The following is an 11,700-nucleotide window of genomic DNA, read 5'->3' on the forward strand; positions in this document are numbered from 1 at the left end:
AAAAAAAAAAAAAAAAAGATTAAAAAAAAAAAAAAAAAAAAAAGGGGGGGGGGGGGGGGGGGTTTGTTGGCAGAAAGACTTACAAAGCCTCTGCTGCTGAAAAAAAACTACTTCTCAACTCTAGCAGTTCTTTTGTGTTCACTGTATGACGTATGCTCTGTGCAGTATATTACCCCGGGTCTTCCCGGCAGCTGTAATATGCTTGGTACTTGGGGGTAATGTAACCTGCTCGCATGTACAGGAGTTATGTCATGAGAGGCAACCCAATGAACAAAAAAAGCAATGAAGGCCCAGAAGAAGCATTTTAGGAGATGTTGGTGGACAGAGCAGAGAGTGACAGTCTAGATCGATCAGCGCTGGAGGAGGGCGCAGTATGGCAAGAGTTCAACTTTACTTTGGCATTAATTGGAGCATTTTGCAGGGGGCGTGTTGGACCACTGCACAACTTTGAGTGTTGCCAGGACACAATAGTGCATTCAAAAATAAAAAAGACTTGCATAACTGTCACTGTTTACGCAGGCCGACTGCATTAATTTGATAAAAAGAAAACTTTAGTTAGGCTTTACATATATTTTGTGCATTATTAGTGTTCTATTGACATTGTTACATGTTTTGTAGTTGCAGAAAGAAAAGGAACAAAGAAGACTGAGTTCCAAACTTCCTAACACCCAGCGGCCTTGAGGGGGGGTCTCCAGCAAAATCCTCTGCTTCTCTTAGATATATTAGTGTTTTATTAATGTAGTAGTTTTTATCCAGCATTCTATTTATATCTGTGTGCAGACATCTTCAACAACAACACTGCAGTTTTATTAATATATCATTTTTAATGCAAAGCGAAGAAGAGGTGTGTGTGTGTGTGTGTGTGTGAAAATACAGTTTAAACCCAGTTGTGTTTGGTGTTATTCCTTATTCTTTGAACAGGATGCTGATATTCAGTAATTTTTATTTATCTCTGGTTGTTTTCCTAAAGTACAGTTTTCTTAGAGCCACTGGTAGTAAATTGTTGAAGTGCCCTTTGCACTTTAGTTCACTTATTGGAATATTCTCTGAAGTTCCAGTGCCTGTTATGTGTAGGACATATCTCTTCTGCAGACCAGAACATCAGCAGTTTTAAAGCTCCGTGCAGCTGAAGAATGGAATTTTGCATTTGAACCCCCTCAGGAGAAATGGCTTACCTGATGCATGGCTCTGATTTTCATCTGGTGCCCTGGCAGCTAAATCCCCACTGCTGCCTGTATCCTTCTTCTTGTTTAATCTATGGTCCTGAATCGGAGCCTGCAGAAATACAGCTGAATGTGCTTGACAAAAGTGTAGCCATTGTTTCCATGTTTAAAGTGACACTAAACTCAGGAGTGAAATCTTAAAAATGTATTCAAAGACCTAAACTATTACAAACATGTATCTTATTTGTGTATCACTCGGCTGTAGATCCTCAAATCATCTCTGAATTGGTGCAGACACTGTCCTTCCTTCTGGAGGGTGACTACTTTTGTTCCCCATGGTCCCTGATGGGGTTGTTAAAGGAGAACTATGGGGTTAAGGCTTTTCCCCATAGTTCTCCTTAGGGTAACGAGAGGACACAAACTAGCGTCCTCCCGTCAACCTAGGCTCAGTTGCTGCTCGCGGTATACGGAGACGCCGCAGCTGATGCAGATCCCGACAATTGTGCCGGGATCCGCCCAGCTGCGTGACTGACAGCTGGCTCTGCCTATCCAGAGGCAGAGCCAGCTGTACCAGCCCCCTCCCCCGTCCGTTCCGACAGTCAGCGCTGGAGGATCGGAGCGGGGAGAGGGGAATCCAGCCCCTCCCCTGTCACGGCAGAGAGCTGCGACAGGATCGAGAGGTGAATGAACGCCGGTATGTGTTCGCTCACCTCCCGATCTACTGAGCCGACCTGTGACAGTCTCATTGTCACAGGTCAGCTAGAACTATGAGGCGAGTGAAAAGCACTCACCTCATACTTCTCCTTTTTAGTAGTCACCGCTCCAAGCTCGCTCCTGTGATGGACTACAATCTCACATTTAGTTTACCCATTTGTATTGAGATTGTAGTCCATCGCGAGATCCCATTACAATCTTCATACATGTCATCATAAGTCCCAGTGGTGCAATGGACCTACTGTGCATGCATGGTTCAGTCTTGGCCGTATGACAGGTAAGTCAGCCTGTCAGCAGGGACAGGTAAGTTTACCAAAGGTAAACATCTTTTAACATTTTTCAACTAATTACGATGTGAAAAAAGATTTGCTCTTTCAGTTTGTGGTCTCAGACGGATATTTAGGGTATTATTAAACAGTTTTTTCCCCTACCAGAAGTGATACCAAAATGAAAATTTCTAGAATAAACATCCCCTGCCTAGGGAAAGCTCTTTGTGCTGCACTTGTGCTCCAGTTTTCTTTCTACTCTTCTCTTTCTTTCTGCTATTTTCCCAAAATAGCATACCGCATAAAAGTGACTCTGTAAGTAAAAAAAACAAAACAATGTCAGCGGTCTTCACCAGAATTTCCATTGAACAGAGTGGCATGGAAGTGGGAACATTAAGCACAGTATTCATTTACCAATTTACCAACAGAGTTGCTTTAAAGTGTACCTGTGAAAAAATCTGTCTTACCGATTCTGAACAGCAGGCACCTGTAAGTGTCTTCATGCTGCCTGATTCCTGCTCAGCACCACCTTTGCTATGCTGTAATGCATGTATTAATCGGCTTCCATGGCCACTCCTATGGCCCATCCTCTTCTTCCTCATATGCATTACTTGTGGCTGTTTTGGGTTGCTTATCACAATGATGAGTGGTCCAGGTTTCTGGGTTATCAGATGTTCTACAGGGGATAAGATGCAGTTTTCAGGTGCCTGCCATGCAGAACAAAGGGGACACTAAACGCTCCCTCGAAGTCTGTTTTTGGAATGGATGAACTTATTCTTTTGGGAATAGTTTTTTTTTTTCTGTTCTTCTGATGTAAATTATGCAGTGTGGTGGTCTGACCAGTGAATCTGTACTTTCTCTAGTCTGCCACCTGATGCCACTATTGTATAATATTAGAACATGAAAGCAGTTTTAAGTTTGGTGATAGGAAAATGTGCACGAGCTGAGATGTATGTTCTGAGTACCCATCTGATAAAGTGATTTAACCACTTGCCATCCGGGGCTAGAAAACAGCTTCAAACCCCCAACAATGATATATTTTCTGAAAGCTGAGGCCCTGTAGAATAAAAAAATGCTAGGTGCAATTTTTTACGTTGCACGGTTTTTGCGCAAATTTATTTAGTTTATTTAGTGCATAGAAACATAATATAATACCCAATTTTTTTGTAAAATATGAAAGACGGGATTACGTCGGGTAAATACATACCAAACATGTCAAGCCTTAAAATTGTGTTCTCCCGTGAAGCCGCAAAAAAAGAGAAAATACCGAAAATTACCCAAAGGGAACATTTTAAACGCTTTTACCGCTCATCAGTTTAGTGTTAACAGTCATTGACAGCGCTACAATTATTGCTCTCGCTCTGACGTTTGCGGCGATATGTAACATGTATAGCGCACTTGTCGTTTTCGAACATAGGCGCACCGACGCATGTTTGCGTGTGTACTGTATGTGGGGGGCGGGGATCTTAAAAAATTATTTTTTCCATTTTATAATTTTTCTTTTATGTTACTTAAATTTTTAACACTTTATTTTATTGTTTTTCCACTAACCCTATTGCTATTAGATCGGGAGCTAACAAGCACCCTATCTAATAGCAGATAGGCTGTGACAGGTCCTCTTTATGGAGACATCAGGTGTCTTGCAGACCCCTAATGTCACCTAGGGACACCAAAAAAGGCGTATTGCGGCCCGGAAGTGGTTTCATCATAGTTCCCTTTATAGACTGTTGTCTGGTCAATATTTAACAAGCCTACACATCCACAGCCAGGTTTTACATGCAAGTGGTGTGTATGCAACACAACGTACTGTGAAAGGGAATTGCCCCTTTTCAGATCCTGGGTCTTTGTGTTTAAAAGACATCTTTAGGTGGATGGGCCATCTCTGTATGCCCAGCGGTCTCCTGCAGTCTATGGCTTAAAGCATATGTGAACACCAAATATAATCTATTGCAGTTTAACAGTCCTTGGATATAGAGGCTGCATTAGTTTCCTTTTGCAGGCTTTTTACTTTATTTTCACCTGGTGATTCTCCAAATAACACACTACCTGTTCTAGGGTCAGGGCTGGATTTCCCACAAGACCAACCAAGGCCCGGTCTCTGGGCAGCAGGGGTGTGGAATTCCTATCTCCCGATGCCCAGCACATGCAGTTCCAGGCACCAGATGGGTACTTGTTTTCTACATTTAGCCCGGAGCTAAATGTACAGCGGTGAAGCAGCCGCTTGTTTTCTACAAGTTATCTCGACGATGTATGCAGCCTGCAGTTCTGCCATTCTCCATGGCGGGGGCGGGCACATTGAGGAACCTGGTCTTGGGGCAGCAGAGAGTAAATCCAGCCCTGTCTAGGGTGGCAATGTGCACTCACTGCACCATAGGTTGCTCTACTGATTTGAACTAAAAAACACCTCCCCCCTCCTTATCTTCATTACATAGAGGGGTGTTGCTTTGCAGTTCACAGGAGATGGCAGATAAAAATGATAACATTGTTTGAGATTTCAGTTCAGTCCACATAAAGTTACAAGGACACAAGATTTCCAACAGCATCAACAAGTATTATTTCTGTACTTGCAGAAAATATACTTGGCCTTAAAAAGGAAACTCATGCTGCCACCACAGGGCTGCACTATATCATATTTTTGTTCTTGGATTTATTTATACTTTAAGTTTTTAGTTAAAGTAAATAGCCATGATCATAGCCTTGGAGCCCCTGGAAAAATTTATTAAAGGGGTTTGCTTCATTGCAAAACCATAACCAAAGGCTAAAAAACCTGCTGAAGGTAGTCCGGGAACTACAGAGCCTCACATCCAATGAATAAATCACTGCTCAATAACAAAAAAATCTGTACTGTGGAAGTTGTGTCCAAAAAATCCTAGCAGAGGGAAAAGAACGAATTACTTATCGGTATTGCTTGTAGGCTCCCTGCAGTCAGCCGTTTCCCCATTACTGACTTTCAAAGACTTGTTACACAGACAGGGCTATTCACAAAGCGTGAAGAGTTGGAGAAGGCAGGAGAAGTGAACAATCTAGGACACTGGTGGCGAACCTCGGCACTCCAGCTGTTCCAAAACTACAAATCCCAACATGCATCTGCCTCTGGGAGTTATGTCTGTGGCTGTCAGAGTCTTGCAATGCCTCATGGGACTTGTAGTTCCAAAACAGCTGGAGTGCCAAGGTTCGCCACCACTGGTCTAGGATAACATAGCTGAAGTGGAAAGTGAGCTGAATTGGAGAATTTTTCCTTAATGCTTAATACAGAGAGACACAGAGCAGCGCCCAGCAGGGATGCGCCGATGTATCGGCAGGAAAATGGCACTTTCGGCATTATGCCAAAAGTGCAATTTTTGGCCGATATGTTTCGGCGCATCCCTAGTCCACAGTGTAACAACTCTGTACCTTTGGTACTTTGCTGGACCACTGGAGGCCACCAATGAGTACATCTTAACCATATGAATGAATGGTAAATTTGTCATTCAAGCTAAGCAAACATGGCTAAAGATACACTCACTCCATTCAGAACTGGAAATCAGCCATTGAAATCCCTATAGGGGAACATGATCTTTTATGACATGACTTTTATCCGGGATTAGCTGTGGTGCACCTGGTCACCCCACTGCTTTTTGTCTGTAAGCTGGTGATCTGGGAACATCTTTGACTTTCCCATTTGTAACCGAGTTTAGATGCTTACTATCTCTTGAATACAGATATTCTGATGAAATCGAGCTCATGTAGACTAGTGATGCACAGATATCAAGTACCGTACTTGGTACAAGTGCAGATACTTTCCCAGCAACTGGACTAGAGAAAAACTCAAAAGTTAGGAGGCCGCTGTCATTTTTAAGGAGTATTGGCTACGGGGCTCCTGAGATTTGTGCATCGGTGTTTTAATGTATGAAACAATACAGAATAATGAATTCAGGACAGTGGTGGAGCACCAGAGTCCAGACTCCAGTCCCAGCTGCAACCCTGGTAGTTCTTGTGAAAATGCCAAGTATCGGCACTGGTATCTGTTAGGGCTGTGGAAATTAACGATTAATTCCTCGATTAATCGTAAATTTTTTTGATCGATTACAATTCTTTTGATCGGTTCTCATCTCCCCGCAGGCTTCCGGGACTTCCGTCGAGATCCGATGACGTCACTGACATCGATGTCACCGGACTCCTCCCCCCTTCCCCAAGTGGCTCCGTCGGCTAATGACGGGAAGGGGGGAGGAGTCCGGTGACATCACCGGTGAAGGGGTGGTGTGGACAGGGAAGGAATCAGCCAACATTCGAGCAGTGTATGGCCATCTTAAGGGGTAAAGAATTAAGAGCAGTCTGCCTCCACACCATATGACCAGTCCCATGGAGCAGCTAATCTTTGCAGCTTTAGCAATCATGGGCTCCCCAATATCATCATGTATCACCTACCTATGCCCTGCATTGTACATGGAGCCCAACTATGCCCATATATCAGGAGCATCAAAGAACGCAGGAGATTTCAGGGGGAAAGGAGCCAATGCCTTTGTAATTTTTACAGCTTTAAGAGGGACAGAGGGATGAAAAAGAGGGACTGTCCCTTCAGATATGACAGTTGAGAACTATAGCAGCAAGCAGCCCTGACTCTATAGCATGAAAAGTTTTAGCCGTTTCACAGATCACCTGCATCTAGTCCAATGTGGAACTCTTTTGAAAATAGAAAAATGCCTCCACCATCTTTGAGACAAGCATCACGCTCTGTATAAGTAATGACCATTCTGACTATGGCAGAAAGTTCTTCTGCACGATCGCCATCCGCGGCATTGCCCTATATACATACACCACAGCAATAAATTACTAAAAATGAACTAGGATCACAGTAACCCAGCACGTTATTTATCTCAGGTGCCACACTCAATATGGCCGCCGCTTGAGTGGGGCAACTCAGATTAATAACGTGCTGGATTAGTGTGATCCTTGCTCATTTTATTACTTCATTGCTGTGCTGTATGTGTATAGGGCAATGTAGTTGGATCTGTATGTGCGTTATAATTAATCAAAATTAATTGATTAACAAAAAAAAATTTGATTAATCGAACACGAACATTTTAATCAGTAACAGCCCTAGTATCTGTGCATCCCTAATGTAGACTGTTTTTTATGTCAAACAGTATTTTCCATTAGAATGCAAAACTGCTCAAACGCATGTGTTTGAATGCAAAAAGCAGAGTTTGATAGGTAAAGGCTGCTTGTGACTTTGTAGGGGGGGGACTTGATTCTCCCTTTTGTGTGACCAGTGGATACCATGACAGAGCGGTGCATCCTTGGGAGTTTGCTGCAAGGTAAATTCAGTTTCTGATTGTCGCTTGCTTTCATCTGCTTTTTCTCCTGCGGCGCATTAGCAGTTCTCTAAAGAATTTCAGTTGTGTAGAAAATATTATTCTATGAACCTGTCCTTAATAAAAAGAATCAGGCATGCCTCAACACTTAACAGAAAAAGGAAACAGGTTTGGAATGTAATCAGCAAGTGCTGGGGCAGCTCATCAGTCATGAATATTAGCTTTTGTTGCAGCCCAGAGCATGACAACCGGAAGGGTGTAGCAGTATCTTTTCACCTACATAGGCATACAATGCCACCTGCCTGATTGGAAGGAAGTTGAAATGCATGTAGTGATGTGAGTACACATGAAATACAAGGACTTTCAAGCAGCAGCAACTGACTAGCCAGCACTTATTAAAGGAGAACTATGGGGTTAAGTCTTTTCCCCATAGTTCTCCTTAGGGTAACGTGAGGACACAAACTAGCTAGCGTCCCCCCGTCACCCTAGGCTCATTATACCGCGAGCTGCTGCTTGCGGTATAATGAGACGCCGCAGCTGAAGCGGATCCCGACAATTGTGGCGGGATCCGCCCTGCTGCGTGACTGACAGCTGGCTCTGCCTATCTAGAGGCAGAGCCAGCTGTACCCAATCCACCAGTCAATCCTCTCCTGATCAGCCCGTCTGAAAGGGGCCTTAAAGTGCATCTGAAGCCAAAGCATTTTTTTTAGTTGTTTAGAGGGATTAGACCACCTGCCAAGTATTTTTCCCCTCTGTGTCCCCCATTCAGGATTCCGCCGATTGTGCCGCACGTTACAAATCGCCGCGAACATCGGAATGAGAGCAACAATTTAAGGGCCATTATTCACTGATAACACTAAACTGATGGTTTAGTAAAGCTTTTGAAGCGTCACCTATGGCCAATTTTGGGTGTGGTCCTTTTCTGCGATTTTTAAGGCTTGACATGTTTGGTGCCTATTTACCCGACATAGTAGAATATATAGAGACACCGGCACTCCAAATAGTGGATCAAATACGTCTGTTTATTGACGTACGAGCAGCATAACAGAGTGCAGCACGCAATAAGCAGACGTATTCCATTCACTATTTGGAGTTCCGGTGTCTCTATATATTCTACTAGCTAAATATCACGGTGGCCAGCCGTCGACAGCCGCAGCACCCACCTTCATTACTTTGGAACGGCGGTTTCGAGTGCAATGGGTTCATGGACTTTATTTACCTGACGTGACCCCCGTCTTTTATATTTTACCAAAAAATTGAGGTGATAATAAATGTTTCATAACATTTCATAGAGAAACAGAGTTTTTTCCCCCAAAATTTAGGGTCATTTTTTTTGTTATATAGTAAAAAATAAAACCCCCCAGTGGTGATTATATAGCACCAAAAGAAAGCTCTATGTGTCCCCAAAAAATTGTATAAAATTCCTTTCAGTAAAGCGTTGCATGACGGAGTAAACGACGCCCAAAGTACCTCAGACTACTGAAAAATGGCCTGGCCAGGAAGGGGGTATAAACACCTGGTCTTTAAGTGGTTAATATTTACACTTACCCTTAACCCTTTTGCTGCCAGGCTCTTTTCTCCACTTTTAACCTCAGGTGGCCTGATCATTTTTGCTATGTTTCCCTTTTTTCAATTTAAAGCTCAAACAATACATTTTCTGAAAGCACAGTACCTGTAGAATAAAAGGACAGTGCTGCTGTTTTGTTTACATCCCGCAATATTTGGGCTAAAGTTTAACAAAACATTAATGTCTCAATGAAAACACTGAAATCATTAGTAGCGCACACAAACACAACAGAACTTTATGAAAAGATAAAACCGCATTGAGTTAGAAAATGATTTGAGGCTTTTTGTGAAACGCAAAATCAAATGTGCACAAAAGTGCGAATACGCAACTAAAAATCTGGACGTCGGATTTGCGGCTATGTGTGGGGGTGGCGCAGGAATCCGCAGTGTCACCTGAGCGTTGTGACACAATGATGTGGACACATTTTCAGTGGATGGCTCAGAGCACACGTGCAGCTCATTCTCGGTGGTGAAATGGACTTCTGTGTGCACATGTGCAGGAGATAAGACGGCCAGTCAAGATGGCTTAAGATGCTAAACCCAGGAGAAGGCCAGATAAAGGTGGATTTAGTTCCCCTTTATGGCATATCATGGAAGTCCAGCCAAAAGCTTTATATCAGGCCTGTGTTACAAAACAGGGATCACCTGACAAGAGGGCCTGGTCAGCTCTCTGGTGACTGAGAGGAATTAGGGAAGGTTTAGATAAGGATTAGAAAAAAAAAAATCAGGGCGACCCCCTTGTATTTTGGAGTGAGTCGACCGGGCTGCCATTACAACTACGCAGAATATAGGTGCACACTTTCTCCTCACAAGCACATAGAATTCTCCCCGGTGCGCCGCAGGCTAACAACACCCACCGGGACATGAGGAGGAAGTTGGCACGCGGGGGCGGAGTCCGCTCCCGTCCTACATTTGTCTTCTCGCGAGAGTTCCCTGAGGAGAACTGGGAGTGAGGGCGTGGCGGTGGTGAGATCGCGGGCACAACGAGCACGTGACTTCTGCCTTGCGCTGCTTTCCATGGCTGGTTCTGTGAGTGTGACTAGAGCTGTATATGCTGCGCGGCCCGGTGTGCTCGGAAGAGTGGGGTGCGGACTGCCCGAATATCCTTCAGTAGGTTCACGTGGTTACTACCTTCCTTTCTACTTTGTGTGCATGTTAAGGCGCCTCCACACCTTTCAATCTGAAGGAACATGGAGATTTTTTTTTTTTAAAATTTGAAATGCCTGCTTTCCTGGCAATGTGAAAAAAAAGGAAATGTGCGTGCTTTAGAAATTCAGATACACTACATGTATTCGAGCTGTTATAAGGAGGCCTGACTTTAATGAGGAGGCCTGACTTTCTCCATCTTTGTTCCTGCTGGGTTAGTCACAATGTATTGAGGTCAGAGACAGCCAGGTGGATGGAATTTACAGGAGGAGTTTAGAAATGGCGACTCTTAGATTTCAGATTTACATATTGTACGGATTTTCCTTAAAGCGGACCTTTACATTCAAAAATCAAATTCTACCAAAGCATCCCTTTATGTATGATGATTAACCCCTTCATGACTGAGGCCTTTTTTTCATTTTTTTTTGCACCCATGTTCCACATTTTAGGCCTGACAATTACTTAAAACCCCCACACATTATATATTTTCTGAATGCCAAGACCCTATACAATATAATGGTGGTAGTTGCAAATTTTTGTTGCGCAATATTAGCACAACTAGAAATGATGATGATGATGTAAGTGACATAAAGCATTGCATCCTGGGAAGGTTACATCAGCAGAGCATTGCTGGGAAATCTCATCTGTAATCTCAGGTAAAGGCACTTTGCCCCCCTTGAGATGATGTGCATGGTCACATGTCCTAGTGCCAGAAATCCAGGAAGTAATAGAGTTAGTAATCTGCCCTTAGTAAACATGGCCACTGTCAGAAGACTGGGGAAGAAAAGAGAAACAAGGTATGCAAAGAATACAAAGCCGGCAATTATCTAGAAGTATGTGTTCATAGATTGTCATTACTAAACATTTTCTAAAGGTGCCATTGTTGTTTTGAAGATGTGTGAAGTTCCTCTTTGGGTGCTCATTTGTGTCTAGGTGCTAAAATAACAAAGATCTACTCACCAGAAGCTCCAAGCTGGCGAGCTGTCATAGTGTTACCTCCAGCTTGTGCCCCCCCCCCCTGCAGCATTGGAATCTTCTTCAGTGTCCCTATGTCTATACACTGTATAGATGTGGTGATTTAGGGGACCTTGGACCGCTAGGAGGGTTTTTTATTTTTAACCTAGACACAAACAAGCACTTAACCCTTGGGTAGCCCACTGCAAGGGTTAATGAAAACATTTCCTGCACTTCTGCTTTTTTTTGGACAGAGCGGGAAAATAATGGAACAGGTCAGGTTTTTACTGTTCTCCAGGGCTCCCTGTTAGCATAATTTACACATGCGGCGAAAAAATAGGTGGTTGACTTTTACTGCCCACCTCAAATCTTGCAAGATGGCTATTGAGTTCATATGCATGCAAATGTTATACAGCATGCTACTGCCACCCAGGCAGTAGGCGGGTGCAATAGCCAGCCTGCTATTGGCTTCTGAAATTTGAAATGGCCAATAGCAGAATGGCTATTGCACCAGCCCACTACCTGCTGTATGTACATTCAGCTGTTGTCTGCGGAATCTTTCCACTGGCAGCTGTCATTCCCGGGCTAAAGATATTC

General features: G+C 43.5%; 1 protein-coding gene across 1 annotated transcript in view; it reads left to right on the plus strand.

The window, feature by feature from the left end:
* The window catches only part of FAM221A (family with sequence similarity 221 member A), a 23,019-nt gene extending 22,320 nt beyond the window's left edge, over positions 1-699 (plus strand). Inside the window, exon 7 of the mRNA XM_018568035.1 lies at positions 619-699. Coding sequence (XP_018423537.1) covers positions 619-681 — 63 coding nt within the window. The 3' untranslated portion in view covers positions 682-699. The remainder of the gene's footprint in view (positions 1-618) is intronic.
* The last annotated feature ends 11,001 nt before the right edge of the window (positions 700-11,700 follow it).

The sequence above is a fragment of the Nanorana parkeri genome, unplaced genomic scaffold, assembly GCF_000935625.1.
Source record: "Nanorana parkeri isolate BGI_ZX_2015 unplaced genomic scaffold, ASM93562v1 scaffold1128, whole genome shotgun sequence".
In the NCBI taxonomy this organism is placed as follows: domain Eukaryota; kingdom Metazoa; phylum Chordata; class Amphibia; order Anura; family Dicroglossidae; genus Nanorana; species Nanorana parkeri.